At 54.3% G+C, this 16731-nt stretch overlaps 6 protein-coding genes across 6 annotated transcripts; 4 read left to right on the top strand and 2 right to left on the bottom strand.

Annotated features, from left to right (window-relative positions):
- Positions 1-1940: 1940 nt before the first annotated feature.
- MGL_4227 (uncharacterized protein) lies at positions 1941-2885 on the top strand (the record flags this gene model as incomplete). Its single annotated transcript, XM_001728576.1, has 1 exon — positions 1941-2885. The coding sequence occupies one exon, from the start codon at positions 1941-1943 to the stop codon at positions 2883-2885; it is 945 nt and encodes a 314-aa protein (XP_001728628.1).
- A 1375-nt stretch (positions 2886-4260) lies between these two features.
- Positions 4261-5919, top strand: MGL_4226 (uncharacterized protein; the record flags this gene model as incomplete). Its single annotated transcript, XM_001728575.1, has 1 exon — positions 4261-5919. The coding sequence occupies one exon, from the start codon at positions 4261-4263 to the stop codon at positions 5917-5919; it is 1659 nt and encodes a 552-aa protein (XP_001728627.1).
- An 89-nt stretch (positions 5920-6008) lies between these two features.
- Positions 6009-7112, bottom strand: MGL_4225 (uncharacterized protein; the record flags this gene model as incomplete). Its single annotated transcript, XM_001728574.1, has 3 exons — positions 6009-6083; positions 6108-6188; positions 6240-7112. 3 exons carry the CDS (start codon positions 7110-7112, stop codon positions 6009-6011), a joined length of 1029 nt encoding a protein of 342 aa, XP_001728626.1.
- Positions 7113-7968: 856 nt separating this feature from the next.
- Positions 7969-9834, top strand: MGL_4224 (uncharacterized protein; the record flags this gene model as incomplete). The annotated part of the gene is made up of 1 exon (XM_001728573.1): positions 7969-9834. One exon carries the CDS (start codon positions 7969-7971, stop codon positions 9832-9834), a length of 1866 nt encoding a protein of 621 aa, XP_001728625.1.
- Positions 9835-10082: 248 nt separating this feature from the next.
- On the bottom strand, positions 10083-13174 carry MGL_4223 (uncharacterized protein; the record flags this gene model as incomplete). Its single annotated transcript, XM_001728572.1, has 2 exons — positions 10083-13044; positions 13155-13174. 2 exons carry the CDS (start codon positions 13172-13174, stop codon positions 10083-10085), a joined length of 2982 nt encoding a protein of 993 aa, XP_001728624.1.
- A 608-nt stretch (positions 13175-13782) lies between these two features.
- Positions 13783-15648, top strand: MGL_4222 (uncharacterized protein; the record flags this gene model as incomplete). The annotated part of the gene is made up of 1 exon (XM_001728571.1): positions 13783-15648. One exon carries the CDS (start codon positions 13783-13785, stop codon positions 15646-15648), a length of 1866 nt encoding a protein of 621 aa, XP_001728623.1.
- Positions 15649-16731: the final 1083 nt, after the last annotated feature.

The raw sequence follows: 16731 nt of genomic DNA, 5'->3' as shown, positions 1-16731 counted from the left end.
CGTCGACCACTCCTTGCAAGAGTGTGTTGAGAATTTCGGTGCCGTGCAAACGACATGCAAGTGACGCATGTCGCTCAAGAAAGCGGATAGCAAGGCTTGTTCGTCCAGAACGCACAAATGCACGTACCAGAAGCAGCGCCGCATGAGCCAGTGATGGTTGCGACACGTCATCTAGCTGTCGGAGCGCCTTCCAATCGACCCACGCTTTTTGCGCACGCGCACCATGAGCATGCGCACCTAGGTGAGCGAGATACATTTCCTCCGACGTATTTTGCAGATGTGCGTGCGTCAGCATATCATCCCGTAGTCGCTTGCGCCAGCTATAATCAAGCACTCTTGGTGACCCGGCAGATTCAGATCGACACGGGTCGTTCACAACAGCAGGATCACACTCCTCGTTCTTGTATGCGAGCAAGTCATGGTACATGGAATAAGTCCGCCATGCTGTTGGGAACTTGAACATAAGAGTCGCTGCTTGTGCAGGGACATGATGCACCAAAGTCATGCGATGGATGATGGCAGACAAGGACACGAGGAATGCGCTGTCTTGGTCGTTCGCATCATGGACCATAGAGGCACTGCAAGTCACCCATTGAAGCATGTCGCTGTGCATATATCTGTGGAGGAGCTGCTCCAGCATATGTACGAAAATTTGGGTATTCAATTGCCCGTTGCGCTGGGCTACATACTCCCAGCTGTTACAAGCTTCTCGCAACGCTGCATGCGAAGATTGGGCTGGATCTTTGCACAAAGTAGGCATCGATGATGCCGGCGATGGCAAGCATGCATGTCGGTGTGGATCAAGCTGTCGAAGCAGCATACGCAACATATGTTTAGGCTGCGATGGACGAAGGCGCGCATCTCTCAGTATTACAGCTGCATCTCGTAATCGCCCCGCTTCAAGCAGCGCACAAAAGATGCGAAAAAGAACGGCTCTTCTTCTCTGCAACAAAGCGTATGGTACGGCATCGGGCTGGTTGGTTGTGACAGGACATAAAGGAAAAAGCTGCGCGGGTGAAAGCTTGTCATGCAATGCAGCATCGAGCATCATGCACTCTAGCTCATCCTTTCTGTGGGTATGCTCAAGATCCGACGGGTATGGAAAGGAGGCTGTGAGAATCTGCTGCATGTCACTGACGCCGTTGCGTGCCAAAGCGAGTCCGCGTTGGAGGAATACGTTCCGCACCGACGCGGGTAGCTTGCGTGTCCACAACTCGGCATTTCTTGTACTCTTACACGTTCCCGAAGCATCTAAGGGGTCGGTGGCACTTAATTTTTTTTCTCCCACGTCGAGAGGCATCCACACTTGCGATATCATTGGCAAAGGTGAGCGTGAGGGCGTCTGGGGTGGCGGCGTCCGCGGCGATGTCGCAATACTACCGCCCCCATAATGGTGTGTGGCACGACATCTTATTGTCAAGTATGGCCGCGCAACACTACGCGTCAGTGCGCGCATGGGGCGGATCGCCGCCACCGTGTTGGCGAGAGTTCGCGTGAATGCAAGAAAAATGAGACGCGTAGTCGATCAGCTTGGCTTGATGCCCCCGAACGTGTCGCCGCCCTCTCTTCTCGCCGCCACGCAGTGCACGGATCGCAGCGGGGGGTCTTGCATGAAGGATGCCACGCGCTCAATGGAGGCGTACACTTTCAATAAAATCACGTGATATTATAGCTAGCCAAGGTCAGGTATGAGGTGCGAGGGGGGTATCCCCCTGAGGCGAGTGTGCATGTGGAAAAAGATAGGCAGTCAAACAGGAAAAAAAAGATGGGCGATGAGGAATTGGCTTGTGAGGAAAAGTCGGGTGCTTGCTAAAAGTCTTGGTTACTTACCAACCAATCCCCTATAAAACCTTTCAACCCGTACGACGTGGTGATAGGAAGGGCCTTGGCTTACACATCGATCAGAAGCTTACAAGTTCAGCAAAACCACATCAACAACAATGGGAGCTAACCGTGCATCGAAGGAGAACTGGTTCAGCCGCCTGAACGAGCTCATTGACACCAACACGTCGATCTTCGTGGTGAACGTGGACAACGTCAGTTCGCAACAGATGCACCAGATCCGTCAAGCCCTGCGTGGACAGGCTACAGTGCTCATGGGTAAGAACACCATGGTGCGCCGTGCTTTGCGCCAGGTGATCTCGGAGCGCCCAGAATTTGAGCGCTTGATGCCACACGTGCGCGGAAACGTTGGTTTCGTGTTCACGTCGGCTGACCTGAAGGAGGTCCGTGACAAGGTGATTGAGAACCGTGTGGCTGCCCCTGCTCGTGCTGGTGCCTACTCCCCTGTGGACATCTTCGTGCCGGCTGGTAACACTGGTATGGAACCCGGTAAGACGTCGTTCTTCCAGGCTCTTGGTGTGCCGACGAAGATTGCCCGTGGTACCATTGAAATTGTGTCGGATGTCAAGGTCGTTGAGGCCGGCAACCGTGTCAGTCCATCTGAGTCGGCCCTGCTCAACCTGCTGAACATCTCTCCATTCACGTACGGTATGACTGTGGTCCAGATCTTCGACAACGGCAATGTTTTCTCGAGCAGCGTGCTCGACGTGACCGAGGAGGAGCTTGTTGGTCGCTTCACGCAGGCTGTCCAACAAATTGCCTCGATCTCGCTTGCCCTCAACTACCCGACGATCGCCTCGGTCATGCACTCGTTTGTCAACTCGTACAAGAACGTGCTGGCCATCTCGCTCGCTACTGACTACGAGTACGAGGGTTCAGCTAAGCTGAAGGAAATGCTTGCAAACCCTGAGGCGTTCGCTGCCGCTGCTGCCGCTGCTGCGCCTGCTGCCGATGCTGGCGAGGCTGCCCCGGCTGCCGAAGAGAAGAAAGAGGAGCCTGAGGAAGAGTCGGATGGTGACATGGGCTTTGGTCTCTTCGACTAAATGCTGTAGTGTCTGCTCAGCCCCTATAACATACTCTTTGTATGTACATAGTACTATTCATGTACATACGAATGACACCGTATGGCAACGGGTTTTGTGTGAGAGTGTATACCGCTTCTCATGCGGTAGAAAGATATACAACAACTATGGCTCCGAAAACATTCATTAGGGAAAGTGAGGTGGAGGGGCATGCCAAGCAGCGATTTGTGTCAGCCTTTTTCCTACATCGACCCTTTTTCAAGACAAATTTTTGCCGTTGCAATGCAAGAATACACTGGTTGATTAAGTGCCGCTCGTGTAGCTTGTCCCTTGATAGGAATAGTGTGAGTCATTCGAATCTGTGTGTGCATGCGAAAGAATTCCGCCTTGGATCTTGCTCTGGCGTCCTCATATTCACAACGATATGCATTGCCACGATTCAGATCAAAGAATCACAGCGCCAACGACAAAAATCGTCGCTGTAGCGAATACTATTGATGGAACAAAATTAGAGAATACCATTGGACGCGTTGTGATAGAGCTGTTGTCCAAGTACGAATTTGTGTACGTCTGTCCATTAGAAGATGTGGCTTGGGTATTGAAGTGAACGGAGGTAGCTGGTGGCACAGCTGTGCTACTACCACGGTTTTGGGGATCATATGCAGCTCTTCCACCTTGCGAGGCAAAAGATGCAATGTATGACGACGACTCTTCCGCATTTGTCAAGTAAGGAACGCTATGCGAAGGTCCCTTTGATACAGGCGAACTATAGCTTTCTGTTTTGAATGTGTTGGACCCCTTAGTGCAGCCGCCATACTGTACGCATGCTGATTGTCCATTAAATAGGGTGGTTGGTTGTGTAACGGGTGCCATAGAGTCTGTCTTCGCCATTACACATGTACATAGAAATGCAAGTCCGAGCAAAGCCACAAGATGAATCTTAATATGTAACATCGCGCCAAGTCAATAATGCTGAGGCTCTGCCACTGATACAGGCCAAGACAAGGATTCGTCTGTGCGTACACTCACACACCGTAGGGGATTGTTGTTCTTTCTTACCAATCCCTTTCGGTTGTCGTCAACGCCGACCATATCATGTTTCAATCATCTGGGGATAAGCACGTGGCTCAATTTTTTGGGCATATGACTCAGCATGAACAAGCAGGGTCTGGGCTTGTGACATGCGGGAATTAAGCTAATCCTACTTAGCGGTATAAGCAGGTGTGGTTATTTTCCATGTGCTGCGCATCTCATTTGCCACGGTCGGTATTTGTCGGAAGCGGGCCATGCGTGTTAGTCGAACAGTGACGCACGGACAGTGAATCAATGAAGTAAAGCGCACAGACGGGCACATCTTCGCTTGGTGCCTTTCAACCGGAGAACAAACTTGATTGCCATGGTTTTGTCTCTGAGCGTTGATCCCGAGGAATATGTGCAACGTGCACACGTGAAGGAGAGCCATGAGGCCGTGGAGAAGGCGCGCAGTCATCGCCATCGTAGCGTTGATATTCCGCATTACACGCCCACTGGTCGCTACGGCACCAAACCTGTTCCCAAGTATCATCTTCCTGAAAAGGGACTCTCGGAACGAGCTACTTACGAGTTGCTCTCAAATGAGCTCCTGCTGGACGGTAAACCCAGCTTGAACCTGGCATCCTTCGTTCACACGTGGATGCCAGATGAAGCGAGGAGGCTTATGATGGACACCATTGGCGTTAATCTGTGTGACCAAGATGAGTATCCTGCGACAATAGCTATCCACACGCGCTGTATCTCTATTATATCGAACCTGTGGAAGGCACCAAAGGGTCATGTGAAAGATGGAAGGCGTCTCGCCGCCATGGGCACGGCAACGACCGGTTCGTCGGAAGCCCTGATGCTTGGTCTTTTATCGGCCAAGCGCCGCTGGCAAAACAAGCGCAAGGAGCAGGGCAAAGACATCCATCACCCTGGTCCGAACCTGGTGTTTGGTGCGAATGTGCAGGTGTGCGTGGAGAAGTTTGCTCGCTATTGGGACGTGGAAGAGCGTCCTGTGCCTGTGGATGAGTCGACGCACTACTGCCTCGATCCGAAGCGTGCTATGGATTACGTTGATGAGAACACTATTGCTGTGGTTGTCATTCTTGGATCAACCTACACAGGTCACTATGAACCTGTTGAGGAAATGGCACTCGAGCTCGACGAGTACCAGAAAAAGACGGGTCACGACGTTCCAATACACGTTGACGGCGCGTCGGGTGCCATGGTGGCGCCGTTTGCGACGCCTGACCACAAGTGGTCCTTCGATGTGCCACGTGTAGCATCCATTAACACCTCTGGTCACAAGTTTGGTATGGTGTACCCGGGTATCGGCTGGATTATCTTCCGCTCTCCTGAGATGGTGCCGAGTGACCTTGTGTTTGAGTTGCACTACTTGGGATCTGTCGAGTATTCGTTCGGTCTCAACTTCTCGCGTCCTGCAGCGCCCATGATTGGACAGATGTTCAACTTCATCTCTTTGGGACGTGAAGGCTTCAGGAGCACGATGGAGGCGAACCTGATGAACGCCCGTCTGCTTTCTCGTGCTCTTGAGTACAGCGGTCTGTTTGTCGTCCTGTCGGACATTCACCGCCCTGCCGAGAAGAAGGTGCCGATCACGACGGAAGCGTCGAAGTATTGCCCTGGTTTGCCGGTGGTCTCATTCCGCTGGACCGATGAAATCAAGCGTGAGTACCCCCATATGGAGCAAAGTTGGGTACAGACGCTCTTGCGTGCAAAGGGATGGATTGTGCCAAACTACGAATTGCCACCGAACCTCTCGGACGTGCAGATTTTGCGTGTGGTCGTTCGTGATAGCCTGACCGAGAGTATGGTTGAAGTACTTGTGCAAGATATCATCAATATCACCCGCCACTTGATGGAGCAGCAGCGTGTTGCTCGAGAAGCAAGTATGGATCCTGTGTCGACGAGAGGCATGACGAACATGCTGCTGGGCCACAGCTACAAGAAGAACAACGATCATGGCCGCCCCTATGGTCAAGGCCAGCCTCCCAACGGTTTCAAGAGTCAGTGCTGAGTCCCATTTTGCATCTGTATCTTATAATTCGCCGTCCCAGTCCATGTGCTGAGGATACTGCGTCAGTACTTCTTGCTTATTTTTTTTTTTCATCTTAGCGTTGAAGCGCTCTTTTTCTTCGCTAGACTTGGATCTAGGATCTGCACACGAGAAAAAAGCGAACGCTAGCGTGCGTGCGTCGTACATACCATAGGAACGTGATCGCTGGGTCCGTAGATTTCGTGACGGATCTCACATGCCTTAACGCGACTAAGCGCACGTTTTCGAATCTGTGTAGGAGGGTGATGTGTAAGTGTCTAGTATGCACGAGAGAAACGTACAATGAAAGAGTCTATTCGCCAGCCTGCGCCGCGGCTTCGGCACTGGCCACGCCAGCCATAGTATGTGTAGTGGCCGACAGCGTCGGGATGGCATTCACGCCATGCATCACACATGTCATTCGTCGCCAAAATCCGTCGATGCGCGTCGCATTCGGCCTGTGTATACCCAGCAGCTTTATTCCACTTCTTTGATGCGCCTGCCAAGTCGCGATCATCCCAAACGACATTCAGATCTCCGCACCATATGACCTCTTTGTCGGACGGAAGCGACTGTAGATGCTTTTCCAGCGCCTCGTTCCAGGCGTTTTTGTTTCCTAATGTCTTGAGTCCATCACCAGCATTTACAGCATACGTCGCGACCAGCACTGTGTGAGGGAATTCCACTGTCAGAAGACGTGCATTCGAACTGGGATCATGAAATCCTGGAAGGCCCTTCTCGACGTGGATGGGTTTTTGCTTCGATAGCACGGCAATGCCCGCATATCCTTTTTTCTCACCAATGCCCCAGTATCTGTACTTGTACATGGCGTCTAAGCCTGCATGAGAGGGCGTCTCATTCACCTTGGTCTCACTGAACACGAGCACGTCGGCATCTTCAGCATGCACGTATCGCATGAGCCCCTTTGCATCAGAGCTCTTGAGAGACGTGATATTCCATATGGCAATGCGCGTGCACCCTGCCGGTTTGGCTTCGATCGAAAGCGGACCTTTGGGCAGCTGCGTATTACGAGGAATCTTATCGGGAGCCACATGGTCTCTGCCACTCGGCGCTGCTGGGGAAGCTGCCGTCGGGCCAAGCTGCTTCACGTCTTCCTGCAAGCGAGGGCGTTTAGGCGCATCTGTTGTGGCTGTCGTTGCTGCACGCTTCGGCATATTCCACGACCACGACCACGACCACCACTTACCACGATAAGGGGCGTACACAACGGCTCGGAGGCCGGAATGCATGGAGATGCCCAGGGCATTTGGCCACGCGTCTTCACTGACACGCGTGGCGTCCACGCAGAGAGGTCAATGCACATGAAATGGCGCTGCATATACAACACGCGTGTCTGACTCAGCATGACGAGGACATGAAGGGCAAGTCTATCCAATGCCTGCTCGCGGTCCAAAAAGGTTGGCTAAAAGTACCGCGCGACATGATGATGCATGGGGTCGTTCGTGTTCTATCGTTGTCCACAGCGCGTTCAGCGCGCTCGATTTGATACCGGCGGTGGCTATACAGAAAGCCTAGGAGATTTGGGAGACATCATTGCGGGCATGCCAGGATCCTGTCATGCGGCAAGGTGTGAGTCGCAAGGACAGGCTAAGAAGGATTTCCTGTCTGATGCTTTGTTCCTTGGCGACGAGATGGTCGATGAGGGTCAGCTGCCAACTAGCCACAGGTCAGCGACGGCAACAAACATGGACGTTGATCACGATTTCACAGATCCTACCAGCTCACCTTTCTTGTCGTCATCGCCGAACCCTGCGCTTGTACATATTCCTGCAGCGCCTTACCAGGCCGTTAAGTTTGATGGATCCAGTGTCTTGATACCCCGGCGTCGTCGGGTGCTTGCATGGCGAGCGGCGCCTTCCAGCGCAGCTTCGTCTCGAGCTCCCGCATTATCTGAGCCGTTAGACGTGTTAATGTCGCGAATGCCGCGCAGCGAACGAAGAAGGGCGAGAACGAGAGGCCTCGGTGACGCCGGCGCCGCCGTGCCGCCGTACGTATCCGCAGGATTCGCGCATGTGGGTCGAAAAGTATCGGCCGCGGGCATTTACAGACTTGATGGGCGATGATCGTCTGCATCGTGAAACTCTGCGCTGGCTTAAAACATGGGATCCATGCGTGTTTGGACGCGATGCGCCGCCACCCTCTGCACGCTCGGCGCGAGGAAACGAGCCCAGCACAACCACAGACCAGCACGGACGACCCCATGAGCGCGTGCTGCTCATGTCTGGACCCCCGGGTCTGGGAAAGACGACACTTGCGCACGTGGTGGCTCAGCATGCCGGCTACCGAGTGTACGAAATGAATGCGAGCGATGCGCGCACCGCGGGTGATGTGCACAACCGTGTGCGAAGTGCACTGGAGTCTGACAGCCTGCAAGGGCATGGGCGTCCGACGCTGGTCGTGATTGATGAAATTGATGGCGCTATGGGTGGGAATGAAGCACTAGGCACGACGGGCTTCGTACGAGCGCTCGTCCAGCTGATTGAACGTGGCGCACGCTCGTCACACAAAACACGTCCGCTCCTTCGCCCGATTGTTTGTATATGCAATGATTTGTACGCGCCAGCGCTGCGTCCGCTGCGTCCTCTGGCGCGGATCGTGCGGTTCCACCGTCCACCGACGCCCATGATTACGCGGCGCCTGCGTGAGATCTGTGCGCGTGAATGTCTAGCGGCTGATGCGCGTGGTCTTACGATGCTGTGCGATGTGTCGCATGGCGATATTCGTGCATGTCTCCATACACTGGAGCTCTTGCACCGACAGGGTGGCTCGGTGCATGTGGATGCGATCCAACGCGCGTCGCTAGGCATGAAGGACAGTGTCGTCCCGCTCCAGCACATATGGACGCAGCTATTCCGTGCCCTGGACCAGCCACATTCCTCGCTGCATGGCTCGCGAGTTCATGCTCTTGTGCAGGAGCTGATCTCATACGCAGACTATGATCGACTTGCGCGCGGATGCTTCGAGCACTATGTGCATCTCCGTGTCCCGGGCCAGGGCTGGCAGCGGTATGAGAGTGCTCTTGACTGGCTGCACTTTTCGCAATCGCTCATGCACGGCGCATGGGGTGGCACAGGCCAGGGCTCTGCATTTGAGTTGCTGGGCTTTGTGCCTTGGGCCTTTGTCGCGTGGCACATGCTTTTCGCGAATGTGGCCAATCCCATTCCTGAGTATCCGCCGCGCGAGGACTATGAACGGCATCTTCAGCTTACAGCGACGCTGGAACTTGTCGATACGTTGCGTGGATGTTTGCCGGCGTCTCTTGCGCCGTTCTATTCACGGCGCACTGTGGCTTGTGAGCTGGCCCCGGCGCTCGTGCGGATCCTGAGTCCTGACTTGAAGGTGTCGACGCCTGTCCCAACCCGAGAGACGAAGGCTGCGCTGGACGCGCTGGTTGACACAATGCTGATGCTGCAGCTGTCTTTTGAGCCGGACCGTGACGAGCACGGCGTTGTGATGTACCGGATCCAGCCGCCCATCGATGTGTTTGGCCAGTACGCAGGGCAAGCGTCAGGCCTCGTCGGGCCCAGTCGGCATGGAGCAAAGCAGTACGTGCAACGTGCTATTGATGCCGAACAACGACGCCGGCGGACTGCTGCGGCATTGGCATCCTCCGGCGCCACGCTTCAGGACACAGCGGCTGCTGCTACCGCTGCATCGTGCGAGATGCTCCCGCCGTTTCCCACGCCAAGTGCAACGGCGACGTATAGGGACTTTTTTGGTCGCGTTATATCAACACCCAAAGTACCACAGACTCCTGCGTCAACAGCCCGTGCATCTCCTAGCGCATCGTCTCATGGGCCGCGTGTGTTTTACCGGTACCATGAAGGCTACTCAAATGCTGTGCGTAAACCTATCAAGCTTGCAGCTTTATTATAGGGCGAAATGAATGAGCGAATCGATGCAGCCAGCCTACGGAGCATGCTGTCGACAGGCTAGCTGACGTGCGAGAGATAGTTGGACATCAACTTGCTAGGAAGACGAATCAGAATGCACGCGACCTACAGAAGGAAGTCTTTCGAGGCGTTGTACGAAAGACACAACCTCGCTCTGTCTCTCAGTCATTCTCTTATTCTCTCTTATTCTCTCTCTCTCTCTCTTACGTCCTATGTGTGTTGTCCCCGCGCTTACGCCGTGACATCCATGCCGGCTTGCGCCAGCGCCACAGCCATGTCATGCTCAAGGTACGACGACACAGCGATCGTATCGCCGAGACCCTTGCGTCGGCGCATCTTCAGCACAAAGTCGCGTGCAAGGCCCAATGGTGGCGCTGGCTCCAGCGGTCGTAGCGGGATGGACGTATCGTTCGGATCACCCGGCACAACAGCCCAGTGGTGGAACATTTGAAGGCAGAATGCCTGGCCCTGCGTCATCACACGTAGGTCCGTCTCGAAACCGTTCGAATCCATCACAGGTAGGAGCGCCTTGATCGTGCTCAACGGCGTGCCGGCTTTCGGCGCATCGTGCGTAACGTGTCCACGCCGTCGCGCCAGCAGCGTGTAGATTGTACTGACACATTCGGCTGGTGCCTGGATCTCTGCATAGTAGATCGGCTCCATCAGCCTTGGCGTCGCGAGCAGGAATGCTGCGTACGTCGCGCGCCGCGCCGTTGGAATCACCTGTCCACCACCGCGGTGGATGGGCTCTTGAGCAATGGAGGCCTTCGTTATGCGAATCTTCACACCGCGCATCGGCTCGTCACACAGCGGTCCTTCGCGCGTGGCCCATTGGAAGCCCTGCTTTATGTGCTCACGCACCGTGTACAAGAGCGGCTTGTCGACATCCTCAGGCAGCGTATCGTCAATCAGCACATTTGGCCCGTGCTCATCAGGGCCAAATGCCCAAACGGACCGTGCAGCGAGCGTGTCCCAGCCGTACCTGTCCTGGAATACACGCGCCAAGGCACGTGGCGGTTGGTGCAGGTCGATCAAACCCCGCTCCAAGTCTTCGGCGATCCCTTCTTCCAACGGCTCGGCAATCAATGTCAGCCGGTTCTGCTTGTTCGGTGTGTCTGCATAGCACTGCACCGCACTGGTCTCGATGACCGTCTCACAGAATTTGACAACTGGATCACTGATCTTGATCTCCATGTCCGCGTACAGCTGTCGCAAGTCGTGCATCACACAGTCCAAGTAGAGCTCACCTGTGCCTAGCAGCGTGTGTTCGCCACTTTCTTCCACACGCGTCGACACGAGTGGATAACACTTGTTGACCTTGCGCAGTCCCTCCAGCATCTTTGGCAGCTCTGCTGGGTGCAGTGGCTCTATGGCCACCTTCAGCACACTCTCTGTCATATGCGTAACAGGTCGCAGCACATGCGTATCGGCTGCAGGCCATGCTGCATCACATACCGTCGCGCATTTGGCGATGGTGGCGTCAATGCCACCCAGCAGCACCCAGTTCCCCGCTGGCACCTTGTCAGCCCTGACGACGTATCGGGCCTCGGCCACCCACACATCGCTCACTGTCGCCACAGCCATATCCTCTTCATTATCCGGTGTGTACGTGGGCCCCAGGACCTTGACTGACTGCCCATGCGACACTGTGCCATTTAGGACACGCCCAAATGCACGAAACTCGGTCGCATCTGTCGTTGGGTACACTTTTGTGATCTGAATCAACAGCGGTCCAGCTGCATCGCATCGTGCCATCGCCTCTGTCCATTTAGACTCGGTAGGCGCCGTACTGGTCGCAGCCACTTTGGCTACGGCACCCTCAGCCGCATGGGGTAGGTGCTCCACGAGCATATCGGTGAGTCCTGTCGCCTTCCCTAGGAAGCCATTCAAGACCAGCTTCAGCAGCGGACGAACATCCATCTTGAATGCGGCGGCTGGCAGTTGCAGGCACAAGGACGACAGTGTCTTGCGCAGCAACTCTGTGTCTGCACTAATGACAAGCGTGTACAACTTGTACAGTGGCTCGAGAACAAACTGCACAAAGCTGCGTGGCGCCTCTGCGTACGGTGGCGTGCGCGTAAAGATGCGTGACGACTTGTCATAGTACATTTGGCCCCATAGACGCTGTGCAAACGCCTCCGTATCCACCGGCACGCGTTCTGCATACAAGTGTGCAAAGCTGCGTAGCGTAAAGCAGTAGCCCGCCTGCGTCGATGCAAACGCCACATTTCCTAGCTCAGGGCTCAGTCGCAGACCCGGATCGCCGCCGGATGCATCACCCACAATGCTGTTGATTTCCTCCAACGTGTGCTGAAGCTTGAAGTAGGCATCGGCCGGCGGCAAGCGCAGCTCAAGCACGAAACGATCGAGCTTGTTGATGACCAGCACCATGGGCATACGCTCACGTACGCAGAAGCGGATGATCGCCTCCGTATTGCACATAACCCCCTCGACGGCATCGACGACCAGCACGACACCATCAGCGAGCCGAAGCGAGGCCGTTACTTCGTCCTGAAAATTTGTGTGGCCTGGTGTGTCCATCATGTGGACGAGGAAGCTCTTGCCTCGCGTATTCGAGAGCACGAACGACATGGGCGTCGCTCGGATCGACAGTCCCCGGTCCTGCTCCAGCACATGTGTATCTGTGTAGCGGAGTGGTTTTTCCGCATCAACATCCACGCGGTGAGTCTCTTCCACCAGCATATCCACAAGACTCGTCTTGCCGTGAGATAAGTGGCCCACAACAGCCACATTGCGCACCATATCGGGAAACTGCATCATGTCCAAAAGAAATCGCCGCTCATAGCGCACTTCCGGCAACCCCTGCTCTTCAATGACGAAGCGCCGCACGCGCTCCGGCTCTACGATCGGCTGCGTTAGTGGCTGTGCATCTTCCTCCTGCACCAGAGTCTCGACATCATCGCCATACACCTCCGCAGCGCTTGGATAGTACACCTTGTCTTCATGAAGAACAATGGCATTAGACGCAGGCTCATCGACCTGCATCACTAGTGCGCCATTTTCATTATGCACCTCAGCGTCATCATTCACTGCATCATTCGCATCATTTGCCGAGCCACCATCTGCATCTGCATCTGCATGTGCACCTACAGGCCGTTCGCTTAGTAGCTCCTCTGACTGCTGCTGTTCATCTTCCGACTCCGAGTCGGACAATGGCCCGATATAATTGCCACTACGCATTAGCGCATGTGATCCATGATTCAAGAAAGCATGCGCGCGAGCGGGCGGGTGCCATGACTCACTCTGACACCCGTCCAATCGCGCACAAACCCTAGTACTTACAACTCGTCGTAATCGTCCATCCGCCGCAGCCCACACTTCAACAACGCTATCAACTACGGCCCGCTCTCCCTTGATGATCAACCGTGGCGCTTCGGCGCACTCTCTCTTTTGTGAGGCCGCGACCGCTGCTGCTCGAGAATGGCGCTAGGGGGGGGGGGCACAAAGGCCAAACGGGTCACGTGATACTCCATTGAGGGCAATCGAGTGGAGAAGTGGCGCTCTCTCCTGGGTGGAGGTGGTCTGGGCAAAGCGCTGAGGCAGAACCTACAACGTTGGCGTTTCGAGTCGGACAAATCTCCAGCAGCGCACCTGTCTACTTCGTCCGAGGGGAACTAACTGCCAGCCGTGCGCGGGGTTAATCAGTCTGGGCAGACAAACGTGCTGAATATGCGTCGCGGGGTGGAGCAAGCGCCACGAAATATTCGTGTTCAAAAGGACCTATGAGGGGGAGGGCTAAGACCGTAGAGATAGTGGCGCGCCGTGCATTCAATAGTGTAAAAGTATTTCCATAATAAAATTGGCTGGTGGCTCGGTGGCTCAGCGTTGCGCGTATACTCAATTTTATTGCAAGCGGTGTGACTAGCTCATTAGACTATATTATAGCAGGAAGCAAGCTGCGTAGTCGTGGATGGCAGCAGCGGATGTGACGTGGGCGTATGCCATACGCGAGCATCTCATGCGCTGGGTGCACTTTGGAACTCTGTCACTAAGCTTGCTTGGCTCACAGGTCGTATGGAGTTTGGAATTGGCATATGGCACGCCATATTTGCTGTCTCTAGGCTTATCGAAGGAGGCTACTGGCTATGTCTGGATTGCAGGGCCATTAAGTGGGCTGATCATGCAGCCTGTGCTTGGCTCGCTCTCCGACTCGTCCATGTCACAGTTCCGCCGGCGCAAGTACATGCTAGGATCTTGCGGGGTGGTCGCACTAGCGACCTGCTTGATCGCATTCTCTGAACCTATATCACTCTATCTCTTGGACATCGTAGGCATTGGGCTTGGTGATTGGGATCCCTCCCGGCACAAACACGCTAAGCGTATGACTCAGGTTCTAAGCGTCCTGGGTTTCTGGATCCTGGACTTTGCTATTAATGGCTTACAGGTCATCTCACGCGCCCTCATCTTGGATCATGCGGATGCATCTCAGCAAAATGAAGCGAATGCCTGGCATGGCCGCATGTTGCATGCGGGCAGCATCATCGGGTATTGGTGCGGATGGGTTGACTTATCGACGTGGCCGTCGCTCGCATGGATCGGTGGTGGCCAGTTCCGTCGCTTTGCAGTTGTGAGTGCTGTATGCATGGTCATATGTGTAAGCATCACATGTCTGTTCACGCCTGAATACGGCACAAAGCATACGACAACATCACCGGAAGGGCTCATTACACGCATTGGTGCGTCGGTGCGTCAAGTCGTGCGCGTCGGTCGTGCACTGCCAGTCCCGATCCAGCGGGTTTGTCTAGTTGAACTGCTTGCAACAATGAGCTGGTTCCCTTTCTTGTTCTACAGCACAACGTACGTGCTTGATATGGCCCACCGGAAGCACAAACGTCATTCCGATGCTGATCATGAGCTTGGCAGCTTTGCGATGCTGTGTTTTGCTCTTCTCGCTATGGTCTCAGGGCTTGTACTTCCGTCTCTGTCGCTTGCCGGTAAAATGCGTCCCCCGTTGCTCGAGACTCTCCCCCCCACATCGTCGTCACGGCGTCGTGTCCGTGGCATGAGCTTGCGCACTCTCTGGACGTTTGGCTCTTTACTCCAAGCCGTACTCATGCTAAGTACCTTTTTCATCTACACACAAAAGCAAGCCATTCTTCTTGTAATGCTTATGGGTGTTCCCTGGAGCGTGTGGATGTGGGTCCCATACGCTATGATCGGGGAATTTGTTCGCGAAGCGGAACGCTCCAGCATGTTCCAGTATTCGGACGAACAATGGCCAGCACAGCGCATCATGGAGCACCAACGCAGCAGCATGCACGAGTCTATTCCCGCGCAGCGCCCGCACCCCTATCCGAAGGGGTTTGATGCAACGTCACAGCGCAGTGTGTCGGGTCCGTACGGGCCGTCTATTGTGTCTCGCGGCCCCGATGTTGTTCGCCCGGACGAAAATCCTGCGCTCTTGGAAGAGAGTGCTTGTGGCGGCACAATCCTGGGTATCCACAATTTATCGATCGTTCTTCCGCAGTTCTTAGTGGCCCTGATTGCTTCTTTGATCTTCCGCTCCATCAAAGACGGTCAGGGCGATGTCGCCTGGGTCCTTCGCTTCGGTGGTGTAATGGCTCTAGGGGCGGCTATTTTAACCCGTCTTGTGCCTCTCACACTATCGGAGCGTAAGGTTCGCCATATCGGCTATACATTGCTTCCTGATGAAGAAGAAGCTGGTGGCACGGGACCCGATGATACCGAGGTCTATGAAACGTATATTGACGAGAGCCGGGACTATTGCCTTTCCGAGTGGCTGGTGTGTGATTGTCTATGGGTCCAAATTCCGTGATTCCCTGATATGCTGAATGCTTTGGCGGTTTGTTTCCAGCTATGGATGCGTGATTCAAATGGGTTAGAGGCCCGACCAAGTCCACTTCTTGATATGGACCGTCTATAAGTGTCGAGTCCCAGTCCAGGATCACTATGTCCCACGTATGGGTTACCGTTCATAAAGGTTAGACCCATACAAGGTGAAAGGTGCTCAACCCCATTAATGGATTTCTTACCGACTTGCGCTAACTCCCAGTCCCACCCAACTTTCTTGTGGCTGGGACGGATTGTCAAGCCAAGTACATAGACACGTGTCTACTGGTGGGGTGATCCGTAATTTCATGGGTATACCTTTTTTCCTTTTTTTTTTTCGCACACGCAAGATTTGTATAGGTGTTTCGTGTTGACTGTGTTACAGCAATTGAGACTTTCGCTCAGTATCTTGGAGAGTCACTGCACATTGCGCACGTTGTTCATGTTGACGCATCATCCTTTGGTTTGTCGATGCATCAATATGCCCGATAACCCGATCTGTGAGCTCATGCGAGTGGAGTCAGTTGGCGGCACAGTGCACAAATTCATTTCCACATCCCGGGGTGTGTCGTTGTCAATAACCAAGTGAATGGTGGGTTCCACGGCATTTAGCGGAGCAAACGAGAAGGCACCGATCAGTAAGAAACTCGTTGTAGTGGGTGATGGTGGATGTGGAAAGACGTGCTTGTTGATTGTATACTCTCAAAACCGCTTTCCAGAGGAATATGTCCCGACTGTGTTTGAGAACTACGTGCCGATAGTCGAGTTCCGCGGACAAAAAGTCGAGTTGGCTTTGTGGGACACAGCTGGTCAGGAAGAATATGACCGCTTGCGCCCATTGAGCTACCCGGAGACCGACGTCATTCTTATTTGCTTCGCGATTGACTATCCGACAAGTCTTATGAACGTCAAAGACAAGTGGCTACCGGAGATTTTGCACTTTTGTGATGGAGTGCCGTATCTCCTTGTGGGACTCAAAAGCGATTTGCGCTCCGACCCTGTTCTCTTTCGCTTCTTTCAGCTCAGGGAACTCGCCCGATCTCCCGAGAGCAAGCCGAAAGATTTGCGG

This window comes from Malassezia globosa (genome assembly GCF_000181695.2).
Source record: "Malassezia globosa CBS 7966 chromosome Unknown mgl_sf_18.1, whole genome shotgun sequence".
Classification (NCBI taxonomy): domain Eukaryota; kingdom Fungi; phylum Basidiomycota; class Malasseziomycetes; order Malasseziales; family Malasseziaceae; genus Malassezia; species Malassezia globosa.
The sequence above is the reverse complement of the archived record's forward strand: the minus strand, read 5'-3'. Positions and strand labels throughout refer to the sequence as shown.